Genomic DNA, 17,095 nt, shown 5'->3' with positions numbered 1-17,095 from the left:
TGTTTGTATCCTCTGTACTAAAACGTGTTTGTACTGAAACGTACGGGTACAATGGGCCACCGCAGTGAAACGCCTTTACTAAAAGCTGCGACAAAACTGTGAAAGTGCTGTAGAAATAAATTTGAATTCAGTTGAAGTTATTTTAACAAATGGACAAATACATTCTTCAAAAACAGCAACAAAGAAAGACACCACTTATGCATCCAGAGCGGACAGTTGTTGTGGTTGTAGTAGTGAGAGTTTATTCTCATCAGTCAAACCAGTAGTGGCGTATTATCAGTATATCCACTAGGTGGCGGTAGAAAGTTTCATACATGAAACCCATCCGCACATGCGCAGTAGAAGAAGTGTGCCGCCTTCCGATCCTCGCGCACATTGACAGGTAGCTAATTCACAGCTTTCATTCTGTATTTTTAACAGTGCTTTACACCACGACTCACAGAAAGCAAAAAGCCATAAACATTCGGAAATGTGCACAAAGCAGAGCGTGGCGTTAGATTTGTGTTATTATTTTATATTCAAATAGATAGGACAATTTTGTGAACAGCTCAGCTAGCCGGTGTGCTAATGATACATTGATATGAGTAAGCAATATGACAATCTGATGGTTTTAAAACGCATTTAAAGGTCTGTGAGGCGAGGCGTTTTTGTGATGATACGATCGATACATCTTCTGTTTATGGTTCAAAGCCTGCATGCTAAATGTAGAAGACATTGAAGAAAATATAGATGTGTGTCAGAATTTCTAATTTTAATCTTCACACATAAAACAGAAAACTGTTATGGCACTGGAGGCTGAATTGGTTGTCAGTCATTTGTATGTGGTTACCAAACTGGAAAATGACTGCGATCCCATGTCTAAGCTGTTTATAACCCGATCAGATTGATCTAGTGACTAGTGTACAGTTGTAAGATGCTTTGTGTTGAAACGCCCTGACAGGTGAAATGGACAATCGTTAGATCTTTGAAATCAGGACATCAGCAGATTCAGATTTCTCAATTTCATGTTTAACGATGCACAGATGCTCAGCTTGTTTTTTTTGGGGTTCTCTGTTATCCCACATTAAATATGTCATTGATCTGTCCTGCAGAAGCTTACAGAGGAACATCTGGACACTCCCCCTCCCACTATGGCCGACTCCATGGAGATAGATGATTCTCTGTACAGGTACGACTAAACCATAAACACAGGAATCAAGCTGAATGTGAATTAAACTGAGACAATCTTAGCTTAATTTCATATCCAGAATAAGGTTCCTTTTGATGGAAAATTTCCCTGCTCCTAAATGGTTTGTGTGTGTGTATATAGTCGGCAGCGGTATGTACTGGGAGACAGCGCTATGCAGCAGATGGCCCAGTCTGCTGTATTTCTTAGTGGAATGGGAGCTCTTGGAGTCGAAATAGGTGGGTGTTTCCCTATACCACTTCAGACCCCTTTATATATTTTGGTTTAATAGATAGATACTTAGATAGATTGGTGGTTTAAACACTATAGATATAACATGTACACAAATAAATACAAACTTAGCACAGCTGCAAAATTTACAAATTAACACAATGTGCAATTTACAAATTAAATACAAATATTGTTAAAACACTATAAAACAGTGCTAAGCACCTGTAGTTATTACACATTATATATTGAAAGAACTACTGTATAAATGTAATAGTGAAATGGCATAATAATCCTTTCAAACTCAGACAAAAATATTATTAGGTGAAAATGTCGGATCATTGATTTCCAAAAATAAAATAAGGTGCTAAGTTGCCATCTATACATTCACTTATTTGTAATTTTGTCAGACAAGAATGTCATTCTGTACCACTAATGCCACAAAATTTCATATTTTGCAGCAAAAAATATTGTTTTGGCTGGAGTGAAGGTGAGATAAATGTCTAGATTCTTTTTATGCATGTACATTTTTCTGTATGCAATTTTCAAATGTAATTTTATGTGTTTTCTGGCATTGCATTTTTCTTGTGACACTGTGTTCTAATACTTGCATGTGTGTTTGTAGGCAGTCACCCTGCATGACTGTAAGCAGTGTGAAGTTTGGGATCTGGGTACCAACTTTTTTATCAGAGAGGAGGATGTGCATAGCCAGAAAAAAAGGTGCGTTACCGTTAACTTTTGTGTACACTGACACATTCACTGCAAAAAATGACTTTCTTACTTAGTATTTTCACTTAAATTGTATAGTTTTTGTCTAAAACCTAGACTTATTTTCTTAAGTCATTTTGCTAATCAAGATAAAGCATCTTAATTTAAGAATTTTTATATTTACCCTGAAAACAAGACAACATTTTTTGCAGGGTTCAACTTAAGGACATCTAAAATCTAATCGTGAAGGTTTACATTTTAAAGGGGACATATATTGAAATATAATGTTAAGTGCTATAAATTCCCGGTGCCTCTATCAACCTAGAAAATGTGGAAAATATCAACCCAGTAACTTAGTTTTGGTAAAGCATTCTCTGCAAGCATGTGAAAAAATAGGTCATTGAAATTTGGCTCCCCATGTGATGTCAGAAGGGGATAAAACCGCCCCTTAATCTGCACTATCCAACCACGACACTGCCTTTTAGTTCAGAGATCAGCTCATTTGCAATGGCACATTTTTGCTCATACCTACAAATTGGCAATTTTAACATGCTATAATAAATTATCTATACGGTATTTTGAGCTTAAACTTCAAATATGTACTCTGGAGACACCAAAGATTTATTTGCATCTTAAAAACGTCTTGTGATATGTCCCCTTTAAAATAAATAGCAGTGCTCATTGAGTATACATTACATCAATGTATAAGTCAATATTATTCTGATTTATTTATCATTCTTTATAGCATAGCATTTATTCAAAGAAGTCAGTTGTGCCTAGTTTTCCTAATTTAATCAACATCAATTTCCCCTCAGGGTGGAAGCTGTTCATTCTCGAGTGGCCGAGTTAAACCCATATGTTCAGGTCAGTGTGTCCACAGATGTCCTGGATGAAAGCACTGATCTCAGCTTCCTGAAGAGATACCAGGTTGGTCTACACTGAGAAAAACAAAAAAGTTTATTTTTTTAACCTGTGTCAAACATCTTGCACTATTCGGATTTATCTTAACCACTGCATTCTGTCTTATAAGATGAATCTTTACGTTGTATTGTATGTGACGTGTGTGTGCTTATTTCTTTAGTGTGTAGTGCTAACCGAAACGAGGCTGAACTTACAGAAACAGATCAATAATTTCTGCCATGCTCAGCAGCCTCCTATCAAGGTACAGATATTCCCAAACATACTTGTATGTAGCATTCTTTATATGAAAGCAATGTGTGATGTCTTGATATTTCGGTGCAGTTCATTGGCTCTGATGTGTTCGGGATCTCCTCGCGAGTGTTCTGTGATTTCGGGGACACGTTTGAGGTGTCTGATCCTACGGGAGAGGAACCGAAAGAACTCTTCATCCAGAGCATCACTCAGGTAGTCAGCACCTTCTTGAATCTTCTTGCTTTTGATTTGATCTTGTCACATTATTCCTTTGATGCTCAGTGATGAAGTAAGTAAAAATCACATTTTCTTTAATCAATCGCAGGAAACGTCTGGGGTGGTTATGTGTATGGACAGCCGAACACATGGTCTCCAGACAGGACAGAGTGTGTGTTTCAAGGAGATTAATGGCATGACTGAACTCAACGGTACCACACACCAAGTTACAGGTACACATACAATCTCTACACACATTTGTCATTTACTTTATCCACAGACTGGAAAGTCTATGAATATACTTGTATTTGATTTTAAGTACACTGCCACTTAACTTTTTATTGCATATTTTGGTAATACATCTAACTGTGTCTGTATGTTCAGTTCTTTCCCCCTATAGTTTTGCAATCGGAGATACCTCATCATTCCAGCCGTATACACACGGAGGAATCCTTCGCCTGGTTAAGACCCCCAAAACAATCAGCTTTGTATGTCAACAGCTCTGGTCCCTTCAGTTGATCTGTTTGATAGTCGTAAAGCACAATGCAAAAATATTTAATCTGTCTATTGTCTGTGCAGGAGACCATGGAACAGCAGTTATCCGACCCTCAGCTCCTCACTCCAGACTTCAGTAAACCAGAGGTTCGAATCATAACCTCTCTTATTGTTGACATATTTATCAGACACATTTTGTCTCTTAATAAATGTTTGATTTTTCCAATTAGGTTCCTCTACAGCTTCATGCAATCATGTTAGCTTTGGATGCCTTCCTGGAACAGCATGGCAGACATCCCAACATTGGGTAAATAACTCTAAAAGTTTCTCGGGGTGCATCTCAAAACCTAGCGAGCCGGCTATCTAGACAACATTATGGACAAAGCAGCACACAGGGGTTTCTCACTAGCTCTTTTATGGGTCGTATACACCAGAAGCGAATTCAAATATTCGTGGGAGTAGATTACATATCAAGTCAATGCAAAGAGTTTAGTCAAAAAACAGAGATTTCTGTCAAAGAAAATATATTGCCTGGCAGTGAACTTTGAGCTTTATCAATTTGCTATATCATTTTGATATATCATGAAATATAACAAAATAATGCTGAAAGATTTACTTGTCTGCTGTGTGTAGTTGTTTGCAGGATGCTGAGCTGCTCCTGAAGTTCACAGAGGAGATCAGCAAAACACTAAAACACAAAGTGAGTTTGTGAGAACTACTAACACTCTAACTACTACTGTTATTTCTTGTCATCCACATTATCACATTTTTGTGTGTCGTCAGGTGTCTATAAATGAAGAGCTGGTGAGGTGTGTTTCGCGCTGCTCGAGGGGTTGTCTCTTTCCTCTCGCTGCAGCGGTGGGTGGCATTGCAAGTCAGGAGGTGCTGAAGGCTCTCACCGGAAAGTTCACCCCTCTTCATCAATGGGTAGGTTAAGGTCAGAAACTTTAGAGGGTTATATCCATTATGTTAATATAAGGAATAGGATTAATTCTTTAAATGTATCTCCATATAGTTTTATCTCGATGCAATGGAGGTGGTTCAGCCCCTCCAGTCTCTCCCTGCTGAGGAATTTGCATCAAGGTGAGCTTAATATCAAATTTTAAACTCCACAATGTTGTTTTTTTAAGTGTTTGGTTGATTTGATAATGTTAAATTTTGTGGTTTGACAGCTCAACAGTTTATTAAACATCAATATGATAAAAAAGTGCATTATATAATAAAATATTATTTACTAAAATTCTCCACTTAAAAACAGGGCTCGAAATTAACTTTTTAGTATGAAGCACTGGCGCTCCCAAATTTAAAAGTAGGAGCACCAACAAACATTTAGGAGCATACGTTGAAATTATAGGAGCACCACAACTTCATCATCCTGAAGTTTAAAAGTTTGAATCTTAAAATATTTGCTTAAAATGTGTAGATTCATGTGGCCCAATAAATACCATTTTAATATTATTTTAAATTATTTATTTTAAATTTAGTTTTTTGTTTTCACAAATCCAATTTTTTCTGTTTTAATTTTACTGGATTCTGTATTTTCACTTTTTATTTTCATTACATTTCCCATACCAAACAGCATGTTTAAAATAAACCGAATTCATAACATGAACTTTTCTAAAATAGCCAAATAGAAAAACGAATCAGTTTTCATCAAAACAGTTTTTTTGTCAGTGCTGCATAACAAAACTGTTTAAATAAAAAATGAAAGTACAAATCTTTTGAGTGTGATTTATATTACTTAGGAAATAAAAATAATTGAAAATCATTATTTGTAAGTAGATTTTATTATACAATAGTAATATATTTCTGTCAACTTTATTACGTTTAACTTTTATTTTGATAGCATCTCTGAATATGAACTTGGTGCTCGGATGCTAAAAACGGCACAAAACTGAGTCGTCTGTGTAAAGTCTCATTGGTCTCTATGAAACGTTCGCTCATTATTTCACAGTATATGTGAACATTTCGTAAAGAAATTAAAACAGGTCGCACCACAACAATCATTTGCATTCACACAAACGCTCCCGTATATATTTTGAGGTCGCGCCAATTAAATTTCAGGAGCATATGCGGCTAAAATGGTCGCAATTTCGAGCCCTGGAAAAACTAGGGTGTCCATGATGATGGGTGGGATTTCATTTTTGGATGTGCTATGGTTTTAAATGTTAATTTTGACAGGTGTATGTGTTTGCAGGGGTGATCGGTACGATGCTTTGAGGGCATGTATTGGCGAGTCGCTGTGTTTGAAGCTGCACACATTTCAAGTCTTTATGGTGAGTGAAAGTTAAAGGTGCATTGTGTACATTTTACAGGATGTCTTAACTATATTATATTATATTATATAGAATAACTATATCATCAGTGGTCTATAAAGACCTTACATAATTAACTTTATTGGTTTTATTACCTTAGAATGAGTCGTTTTATCTACATACCCACGGGTCCCCTTAAATGGAAGTCACCATTTCGCACCGCCATCTTTCTACAGTAGCCCTAAATAGACAAACTTTTCTTAAAGCACGCTTTGTGACTACAATCTCCCAGATGATTTTGTGTTTGTCCTGTTGCAGCTACCGTAGCTTCACTATGCGTTTCGAAAGGGACGGTGAGCTGTGAATTGAGCCATTGGTTGCAATTCACAGTTTCACCACTAGATGTAAAAATCTACACACTGGACCTTTAATTAAAACTAAACTTTATAGGTTAAAAATCAATATTTGGTTCAATTTCATGCAGTCATTGTCTTATTTATAGTAATGTAGATGAGTTTAACACTGTTCTTTTAAATTGTAGGTGGGCTGTGGGGCTATTGGCTGTGAGATGCTGAAAAATTTAGCACTGATGGGTGTGGGGCTAAACAGATGCTCAGGAGAGGTGAGAATACAAACCTTTTTTTTTTTTCATTTTTGGATGCATAATAATATAAAAAGGAAAGTATAATTCTCGATTCTTGTTTTGTCCTTTTAAGATTTGCATCACCGATCCAGATCTGATTGAAAAATCCAACCTTAATCGACAATTTCTCTTCAGACCTCATCACATACAGGTGTCTGTTCGTTTGTGTTCTGCAAAATGAAGAGGTTTGTTAAAATGTGTTTATAATATTAAAGTCTCCTCCTCCTCAACTTTTGTAGAAACCTAAAAGCACTACAGCAGCAGCCGCCACCTTAGACATAAACCCAGAACTGCAAATAGATGCTCATCTGAACAAAGTGTGTCCTGCTACAGAGGACAACTATAGCGATGTTTTCTTCTCCCGCCTCAACGTGGTGGTCACCGCACTTGATAACGTGGAGGCGCGAAGATACGTGGATAGGTAATCCTGTCGTACGACATCACAAATCTGTTTGTATTAAGAAGAAACAGAGTGCACATTTTGTCATGCATTGCACATACTTCAGTGTTTGTTTTTACAAACTCGCAGTCGGAGCGTATCCAATCAGAAAGCTCTGTTAGACTCTGGTACCATGGGGACAAAAGGACACACAGAGATCATCATCCCAAACCTCACTGAGTCCTACAATAGCCATGTGAGCATATTGTGTATAGGCTGTGTGCCAATTGTTTTGTGTTGTTTGGTTTTGTCTCACCTGTGATTGTTTTTTTAGAGAGACCCACCGGAGGAAGAGATTCCCTTCTGTACTCTAAAGTCTTTTCCTGCTGTTATTGAACACACCATACAGTGGGCCAGAGACAAGGTCAGTTACATATGTAGATGCATAAACACATTAATGTATCAATAAGAAATATGAATTATTTGGAATAGGGATGCAGCGATACCACTTTTTTGGAATACGAGTACGAGTACGAGTACTTGCATTTCAGTACTTGCCGATACCGATACCGAGTACTTAATAAAAAAACATGATTTAAATTTACAGGTAACAGCTTTAGTCATATAATTTAACAAAAAAACAAAGGACTAGTTTTCCAGTTTGTTGCAAACTCTGCCTCTTTGGACAACACAAGAGGCATTAACCCCTTACACGCCGCTCAAACATAGACATTTCTCAGACCATGGTATCGATTCCAGGTATCGGGGGACTTTTAACGAGTACGAGTACTTTAGAAAATGTGGTATCGAGGCCGATACCAGTATCGGTATCGGTGCATCCCTAATTTGGAACACAATAATAGTCATAAGGGTACATTTGATTACATTGAGATTTATACATCATCTGAAAGCTGAATAAATAAGCTCTCTATTGATGCATAGTTTGTTAGGACAATATTGGCCTGAGATACAACTGTTTGAAAATCTAGAAATCTGAGTATGCAAATCCTTCAAAATCTCTTTAAAGTCTTTAAAGTTGTCCAAATGAAGTCCTAACAACATATTTTACTAATGATAAATACATTTTTTATATATATTTACAATAAGAAATGTACAAAATATCTTAGGAACATGATCTTTACTTAATATGCTAATGATTTTGGGCATTAAAAAATTATAATTTTGACCCATACAATGTATTTTTGGCTATTGCTACAAATATACTAGGGGTGCAAAAAAATATTGATACATGTGAATATTGTAATATTTTGTTTGGCAATGCTGTATCTATTCTTAAGAATGCAATATTGATCATTTTAAAATGAGAATCATACAAAATTTATGGCAGTTGTGTGGTTTGGAGGTTCCAATCTGACCACTAGATGGCATTCTTCTTATTTCTGAACTTAAACAGTGGTTCCCCTTGTGATGTCAGAAGGGGATATACTGCCCCTTAATCTGCACTATATAGCTAGAACTTAACATACGTACTCTGGAGACACCAAAGATTTATTTTACATGTTAAAAAAGTCTTGTTAAATGTCCCCTTTAAAATAGATCTGATTCCTGTAAATACAGCAGTCTGAGACAATGGTATCTTTAGCCACATTAGCACTACAATCTGCTAACAAACACATTTAGAAAAGCTTTTTTGTAAAATTAACCAATTAGTCAGTGTGGACTTTGTTTTTGTGATGTCACATTACCATGAGAATCAAAATAGCATGTCTAATAAGACTGCTTTGGTTTAACTCTTTCACGGCAATTGAGAAGTTATCTCGTCAATTAAGAAAAAACATTTCCCTGCCAGTGACGATTCCCTTACGAGTTTTTACGGTAATCTTTAATTCCGCCATTATCCACTAGTGGGCGCTCTTACCCAATTTATTAAAAACTCACTGAAGCATCAGCTAATTCTACAACATTAAAAACTCTGTGTATGTTTTAATCTTCATTCTGAATTTTATCTCTAACAAAAGTCCTTTACAAAAATGCAATTATTTCAGCTTTTTACTAAAAATTTGGTATTTTTGAAGAAACCTACCGGTTATTTAAGAGGTTATAAAAAGAGAACAAATGAAGACAGGATGAAACGTTTTCCGCCGTGTTTGTTTATTGTGTGTTTGTTTAAAAGCAGAGGGTCGGTTCTTTCATTTTAAATATATTGTATGTTTATATATTTATTTAAATGGTTTTCCTGTAAAGCATTTTGTAGAAAACAAACAATTCTGGTGTGCAACTTTTTAAAAAAGGTTGACGGGGAATGAGTTAAAAAGGATTTCAAAGGATTAGGTCGATTATTTTCATTTTAGGGTTGTTGTGTATACACACTGCCAACACACATGTGCCCTTTAACTCTTTCCCCGCCAGCGGGTTTTTTTTTTAAGTTGCCAGCCAGCGCCTGCATTTTTCATGATTTTCACAAAAGTTTAATGCCTTTCAGAAAATGCTCTTCTTTAAATATATAAACATACAAAATATCAAATGAAAGAACAGACTCTCTGTTAAAAAAAAAAAAAAACGTTTCATCCTACCTTCATTAGTTCTCTTTGTATCTCCTCTCAAATATGGGTAGGTTTCTTCTAAAACACAGATAATTCCATTTTTGTGAAGGACTTTTCATAGAGATCAGATTCAGAGAGATCCTCAAAACATACATGGACATACAGCTGTTTGCCCGTGAGGCAATACCTCAGCGTAGTATTACGGATTGCCAGAGATACTTGTCAATGGCAGGGAAAGCGCTAACTGTTGTAGATTTTGTTAAAGAATTACCCATTAAAACTATGAGGTCTGATATGTTTTGTTCAGTGCTTTTCATAGTATTTCAATATGTGTATTAATGTATGTTTTTGTGTCCGGTGTAGTTCGAGAGCGCTTTCTCCCACAAACCCTTCATGTATAACATGTTCTGGCAGAGTCATCCATCAGCTCAAGATGTGCTGCAGGTGAGAATATGCTCTACGTTTATATAAACCCTCTGGTTCGGCCTCGTTTGTGTCACATGAATACATCTGTGTTTCTGTGTGTGTAGAGATTGATGGCTAGTGAGAGTATGGAAGGAGCATTTCAGGTCATTAAGCTGTTGAGTCGGAGACCAACACGCTGGGATCACTGTGTAGCTCTCGCTCGCCTCAAATTTGACAAGTACTTCAAAAGAAAGGTACTCTCTTCATATTTTCGCCAACAATAATTGCATTTTTGCTGTGATTTGTATTTTTTAATCGAAAAACTTTATTGAACAGTCAGACGAACACTGTAACAAAAGTATATGTCATGTTTAAGTGGACTAATGCTTTTATTTCAGGCATTACAGCTACTGCACTCATTTCCACTGGACACACGACTAAAGGATGGCAGTAAGTCACCGTATTTACTTGTTTATGTAGAGAAGTTTGCTTTGTAAGTCAGCAGCTTATGTGTTTTTCTCTTCTGTATTCAGGTCTGTTCTGGCAATCACCCAAACGGCCGCCATCTCCTATAGAGTTTGACCTCAGCGACCCACTGTGAGTCTGAGCGGATCTGTGTAAACTATCTGTGTATAGACTGTCTGTAGAAGCATGCATTTATTTTTAAAGGGCCAAACAAGAATTAAAGAAGCAGTGATTTGTAAGGATGTTTTTTCTTATTTTTTAAATAAGATGTTTTTCCTCCATCAGACATTTTAGTTTTGTTGCTAGTGCCGCTCGCCTCTTCGCTGGAATTTATAATATCCCATACACAGAAAAGGTACAATTATTGAACATGTCCGTATTTAAACTGGTGTTTCTTTTTGTTTTGTTGTTGATTGATGTTTTGTTGAATCATTCACAGAGTCTTTCTTTCGAGGCTATTTTGAGTGTTTTATCTGGAGTAGATGTTCCTGAATACAAACCATCAGAAAAGGTATCTACTCTTTTACCTTTATTTTTATATTACTGTACACCTTTAAACAAATGGACTCGAAGAAATATCGTATTGTCCCAAATATAAACAACAATTGGTTATGGGAATGCCTCTCAATAAATGATCATCTTATATTCAAGCTCTAGCCCATAGACCAATTTAGAGTAGACGTAACAGTTACGTCACTGCAAGCTGCTCGCGCAATGCGGTTGCAGAAAAACAGTGGAAATGAATTAGACACGAGTGAAAAGAGCAAGATAACTCACTAGAAAATGTCCTGTTGTGCTGTTAAGTTTCAGAATAAGAATGCCAAAAAAGATGGCTTTCATTTTTATAGAATACCATCATCGAAGACATCATTTGAAGATAAACGTAGGTGTTTATGATTACAATAAGCCCTTAAACGGACAGAATGGAGCGAGGAAATCATCTGGAAATCTTTTAATAATTAGAATAGAAAATAAGCAGAGAAGATGTCCGGTGTTCTGTCGAAGTCTGTTCCCTACATGTGTTTCTTATAGCGTTTTTATCACGTTACAATTAAAATTTATTCAGAATAAAAAAAAATTTATACTGAAAAAGCAATAATATCACAATTTTTTTATATTTCATAATTTGTTTCGTTTTCTATTATTTCGTTTTCTTTCCTTATATCTTAGCTTATGTCTTCTTCCTGTTTGTTCTAAAATTATTATGTTTACATACTTAATAAATATATCAATATAGCAGACACACACACGATGTAAAGTGTTATTAATATATAAACATTTTAATGTATGTTTAAACATAATACTTTTATAATAGTTTTAGAACAAACACGTAAGATAAATATATGGAAGAAATAATAGAAAACAGGAAAATTATGAAATATTTAATAAACGCTATTATATATAATACATGATAGTATTGCTTTTATATGTACTTTAGCGATTCAGACTGTAAAACTAATTTATTTAGCAAAAAAGAACAATACATATACATTACATACATGCATATCAGTAGCCAAGCCATTTAAACTTTTTATCTATCTAAAAAATAAACGTAACGTGATTAAAACGCTATAAGAAACATTGCACTAAAGGGAAACATAGGGGAATCAGACTTCGCAGAACACCGGATCCATAAAATCACGGTTTAATGCTAAACACTTCACAACCCTACTGCGGAGCAGTCACTTTCTGCAACCAGTTTGGCTCCGCCCACAAAAAACGTCATCTCTGTTTGCAAACACGAAATTGGTCTATTGCATGTCAACCATACAAAAATGCTGTAGGTGGCGCCAAATAAACGTAAACAAGCTCACCTGGACTGAAGCAACCTAATAAACTATGGTCGTTTACAGTAAGGCAGGCTTCTACTGTTAATGAAATATTAATAGGCTATGTGTTTTTTCACAATGAGATGGACAACCTAGGCTAATTGGTATTTTTATCCAGATTGACGGCAAATTATGTACAGTATGGTATGCCATATGAAAAGTATTAAAGAATGTGGGGAAGCAAAGTGGTCCCCTTTGACTTATGAAAAGGTTTTTTTTATTAAAGCATTTTCTTTTTTTATATAGAGAATAGAGAAGAGTTAGGATCCAATCACACCAGACACGTTTTAAGTGCTTGGAAACACAAGGTGCACTGCCTTTTTTGGTCACTTTGACTGAAGTCCGCCTCTCCCCTCATTCGATTGGACAATGGAAAAACGTGTATTGCGTTGGGCGCTTTTCCGCTCTAAGTGCTCCTTAAAGGCGGCAAAAAACCTTCGGTGCACATAAACAGCATGCATAACGCTCACTACCCTAGAAATCATTCAAAAAAGCTCCTGCAACTGCCATAAACGTGTTTCGTGTGATCGGCCCCTTTGGTCTTCAAAATGCATTAATTTAAAAGGTACAAGGGGGGGTGTCGTCGTCTTATTGGGTCGTATTATATTCAGGAAAATATGGTAGTTCACCAAAATGTGAAAGTTCTCGCGTATTCTACTCCTACTACTTTAGCACCGTGCCATCACAGATGAATATGACTTAGTTTCTTGATTTGGACACAGACATTCTTATGTTACCTTATTTGGGAGCAAATGATTTTTCATCATAAATATATATATTTTTTTATTGCGTTAGCAGCTATTAAGACTCTGCAACTTAAGAGAATCAGTATGTGTTTGTTTTGTGTTAGCATATAGAGACAGATGAGAGCATTAAAAAACCTGATCAGATGAAGATGACGGTGAGCAGTGAAGAAGAGCGGGAAGCCATCACACAGCTACAGGAGGCTATCGACTCCAACTTTATTACAGCAGGTAATAAATTGAGACACATCCACATGTGATGCAGTACTGACGTACTGTAGGAACCAAACCATGAAATCGTTTTGCATTTATTAATGTATTTTAAAATGTCATAAAACTGGGACTTCCCGGCACCATCTCATGCCCCCCAAGAGGGACCCGCCCCCAGTTTGAAAAAAAGCATATTGTATTGTTTATATTGTTTGTAATCCTTTATAACTTATCACTCTTAACTCTGGTAATGCGCCGCCCCCTTGGCTTAAACTTGAAATGTGATTGGTTAAGTAATATTTTTCTAATTGTCTGCTGTATCATGTATTTCCTTTGTGGATTAAAAAGTGTTTGCTTCCATTAATTACATTTTGTTATTTGCGTTAAGGTGGCTTGACCAAAAAGTTAGCATATGGATTTAAATAAGCAAATACATAGGAGCCTGTGATTGGATGGCATACATTTTTTTTAACCTCTGAAAACCTGGTTTGTCCACATACGTGGACATCATATTTTTTTGTTGTTTGTCCTATAATACTTCATTCTGTGTAACTGGAACCTGTTGTAAACAAATGTGGACAATAACACTGCTTCATGTTCAAAGAAAAATATTTGGTTATTATTATTATTGGTTCTTTCTTACCCCAAATAGCAGGAAGAAATCTAAAATGCAGGCCAATCCAAAGCTCGGGTCTAAGGAGGTTAACACTAACTATCCTAACTTCATTTTTTTTTTAAATAACCATATTGGAAGTCCTTTTCTACGGAGCCCCTAAGGGGACATTGATTTTTTTACTCCAATGTCACCTTAGGGGCTCGGTACTTTTTCATGACAATTGTGTGCCATAATTTAAGCTGAAATATATTGCAACTAAAAATGATAGATGTGGGATTTTAGCCAGGCAGTGTATGTGCCTTATTCTAAGCCTGTTTTTTGTAGACAACACTTATATTTAGTCCATTTTCGTCTTTAGAGAGACTACACATGAATCCGTTGTTCTTCGAAAAAGACGATGACTCAAACGGACACATGGATTTTATAGCATCGGCGTCTGCTCTCCGGGCTCGTATGTACGCCATCGAAGCCGCTGATCGACTGCAAACCAAACGGATCGCGGGCAAAATCATCCCCGCTATCGCCACGTCAACCGCAGCCGTCTCAGGACTGGTGAGAGAGAGGAAACATCTAGTGCATCTCCATTGCCTTATACAATTATAAATATTTCATTTGTTATTGGTTTTGTGTAGGTGGCAGTGGAGTTGATCAAAGTTGCAGGTGGTTATGGATTCGAATCGTTTAAAAACTGTTTCTTCAACCTAGCCATTCCAGTCATGGTGCTCACTGAAACGGCACAGGTTAAGAGAACCCAGATCAGGTGACGGCACACACAAAAAACATGCATTGGCACTCCCAAACACCCGTTTCTCAGTTGTGATATGGTTTGCTCTTTTTTTTGTGTTGAGTAGAGATGACATTTCCTTCTCTATCTGGGACCGTTGGACTGTCTATGGTCATCAGGACTTCACCTTATCTGATTTCATAAGTGCAGTCAGGGTGAGTAGATCACATGATCATGTTAACGTTTAATGAATGAGTTTTATTGTGCACAAGGGTTAGCTTGGTTTTCTGATTTTAGGAGAAGTATGGAATTGAGCCCACTATGGTTGTTCATGGAGTAAAGATGCTGTACGTGCCGGTGATGCCCGGCCACAACAAAAGACTTAAACTGACGTAAGGCCCTAAAACGAAATAACCTATACTATTAAGTGATTGTATAGATTTCCCTAAAAATCTTTCAATGTCATTTTTTCACAGAATGCAGAAATTGATCAAACCCTCAGCAGGCAGGAAATATGTTGACCTCACTGTATCATTTGCCCCTGAGGTGGATGGGGACGAAGATCTGCCGGGTCCACCAGTGCGCTATTACTTCAGTCGAGAAAGCGAGAGCGCCAACACAGCCTGACGCACGCACTCTCCTCTCTTTTGGCCCGTGGACCACTAGCGGAGTAGCACTTAATCCGACCCCATGTACATAGTGAATTTTCATTTTCTACTGGTTTATTATTTTATTGCGCAGGGTTGTCTGCGCAGATGCCTTAAGATAATTATATTGTGCTTCAATGTGACAATAATATTAATGCTCTGATGAGTAAAACAAAAACAGTGTTTACACGATCGCCCCAGGGCTTATTATTATTATTCTGTGTGTTCGTCTCATAGACTGGGTGAGGGGAAGTCAGTAGAAGCAGTGGCGGTCGGTGATTTCTTTTTTCGAGGGCGCTCACAACATGTATGTAGTCCTTCATGTGTGTGGTTCGTAATATTCGTAAATATGTGTTCTGCTTGTCGAGTCATCCTGTGTGCTCACGTGTCTTGTCAAAATAAGTGCCTGCTGCAGACGCGTCTAAAGGGTTTATTATAAAAGAGACGCAGACGTTTGCCAGATACTCGCATAAGCTCATGCATAGAGTTTACTGTTAAGGGAGTGTCTTGCGTGTATTTTGTGAACGTGAGCGTCTCTTTTATCATAAACTGTTTTGACGCGTGTGCAGCAGGCACTTATTTTGACAAAACACATGATGCATATGGTTCACATGATATTTTGAAAACACGAGCAACACACATGACACTCCGAACACATATTTTGTATTTGCGCCCCTCGGATGAGCAGTCACGAGCCGCCACTGAGTAGAAGGCTTATATGATGACATGAGCTTTCATCTTTTATTTGCACATTAGTACACGTTTAGGGAGGATAGTAAAGCTTAATACGGTTTCTCTTACTGTAAAGCCAAAGATTTTGCTCCTGGTTTAAAACATGCATTGCACCACTCCGTCACATCCGTCATGACCTCTGCTTTTAGGGAAGACACATATGAAAAATTTATTTGGTCACACCTACTATAGCAGTTTTACGAGTCCTTCTGTGTAATACAGAGTTACATCATTGTAGTATTACAAACATAGATGCACTGTAGTTAACACGGTATACTTTCTGCTTTACTGCTTTGGACTAGTTCAGTGTAGTTTAAGGGGAAAATGTCATCTTAATAAGGCCAGTAGAGGGGTGCTATGGTCAAAAGAGTATCTTGGGTCCTGTTTGCAACTGCTTCATGCATTTTCATTCCTGTGAGATACCGGAGTCTGTGGATGCGAGTAAAAAATAATCCAATAATTTACATCACAGAAATTTTCATATCGTAAGTTTGGTCTGTGTGCAAAACTTCAAAACCTGGCTTTTCACAAGTTCCCAGCTAAACCTGCAGATTGTTGATGTCACCCTAAAGTGTCCTTTAATAGATAATAGCGGAGTGGACTGACTGGGAGTAGGGAACAAAAAATCACATATCCGAACCTTCAAGCTTTCAGCTTACAGTGAATATCTTGGGTAAATGGAAGATGGCAAGGAAACATTATATAAAGTTATTTTGATCCCTTTAAAAATGCAAACGTTGGGTTGCACAGAATTATCCATCATGATGTCCAGTATTGACAGTTTCCAGGAAAAGTCTTAAGGATATAAACTGGGTGATGTTTTAATAGCTGTCATTGTGAATACATTATTTAACAGAAATAAAAAATCAAATTTAATGAGAATTCATATTTATTTATTGTTTTTTACAGTATTAGTTTTTACTATGAACAGTCAAAACATTAAAGGGATATTTCACCAGGGTTCCCACGGGTCCTTGAA

At 36.8% G+C, this 17,095-nt stretch overlaps 1 protein-coding gene across 2 annotated transcripts; it reads left to right on the top strand.

Annotated features, from left to right (window-relative positions):
• The first annotated feature begins 323 nt into the window (after positions 1-323).
• Positions 324-17,095, top strand: uba6 (ubiquitin like modifier activating enzyme 6). Of its 2 annotated transcripts, XM_065254583.2 has the most exons (33): positions 324-382; positions 1,092-1,168; positions 1,310-1,404; positions 1,855-1,883; positions 2,019-2,113; positions 2,917-3,028; positions 3,183-3,263; positions 3,344-3,466; positions 3,579-3,702; positions 3,854-3,957; positions 4,049-4,111; positions 4,195-4,271; positions 4,598-4,664; positions 4,748-4,891; positions 4,980-5,047; positions 6,162-6,240; positions 6,761-6,841; positions 6,936-7,013; positions 7,102-7,283; positions 7,392-7,497; positions 7,576-7,665; positions 10,109-10,189; positions 10,276-10,404; positions 10,549-10,600; positions 10,684-10,747; positions 10,901-10,970; positions 11,055-11,126; positions 13,295-13,418; positions 14,372-14,565; positions 14,646-14,773; positions 14,865-14,952; positions 15,035-15,129; positions 15,214-17,094. In XM_065254583.2, exons 2-33 carry the CDS (start codon positions 1,131-1,133, stop codon positions 15,362-15,364), a joined length of 3,084 nt encoding a protein of 1,027 aa, XP_065110655.1. In that variant the 5' UTR covers positions 324-382; positions 1,092-1,130; the 3' UTR covers positions 15,365-17,094. The 2 variants fall into 2 exon arrangements, with proteins under 2 accessions (XP_065110655.1, XP_065110656.1); XM_065254584.2 differs by lacking the exon at positions 324-382 and having other exon boundaries at positions 1,095-1,168; positions 15,214-17,095.

The sequence above is a fragment of the Paramisgurnus dabryanus genome, chromosome 4 (assembly GCF_030506205.2).
Source record: "Paramisgurnus dabryanus chromosome 4, PD_genome_1.1, whole genome shotgun sequence".
NCBI classification, from domain to species: domain Eukaryota; kingdom Metazoa; phylum Chordata; class Actinopteri; order Cypriniformes; family Cobitidae; genus Paramisgurnus; species Paramisgurnus dabryanus.
The sequence above is the reverse complement of the archived record's forward strand: the minus strand, read 5'-3'. Positions and strand labels throughout refer to the sequence as shown.

Excerpts from the sequence above, each read along its gene's own strand:
- uba6 (XM_065254584.2), top strand. The coding sequence starts at position 1,131 with ATGGCCGACTCCATGGAGATAGATGATTCTCTGTACAG. Across the intron at positions 1,169-1,309 it reads ATAGATGATTCTCTGTACAG|TCGGCAGCGGTATGTACTGG; the intron begins GTACGACTAAAC and ends GTGTGTATATAG. Across the intron at positions 7,284-7,391 it reads GCGCGAAGATACGTGGATAG|TCGGAGCGTATCCAATCAGA; the intron begins GTAATCCTGTCG and ends ACAAACTCGCAG.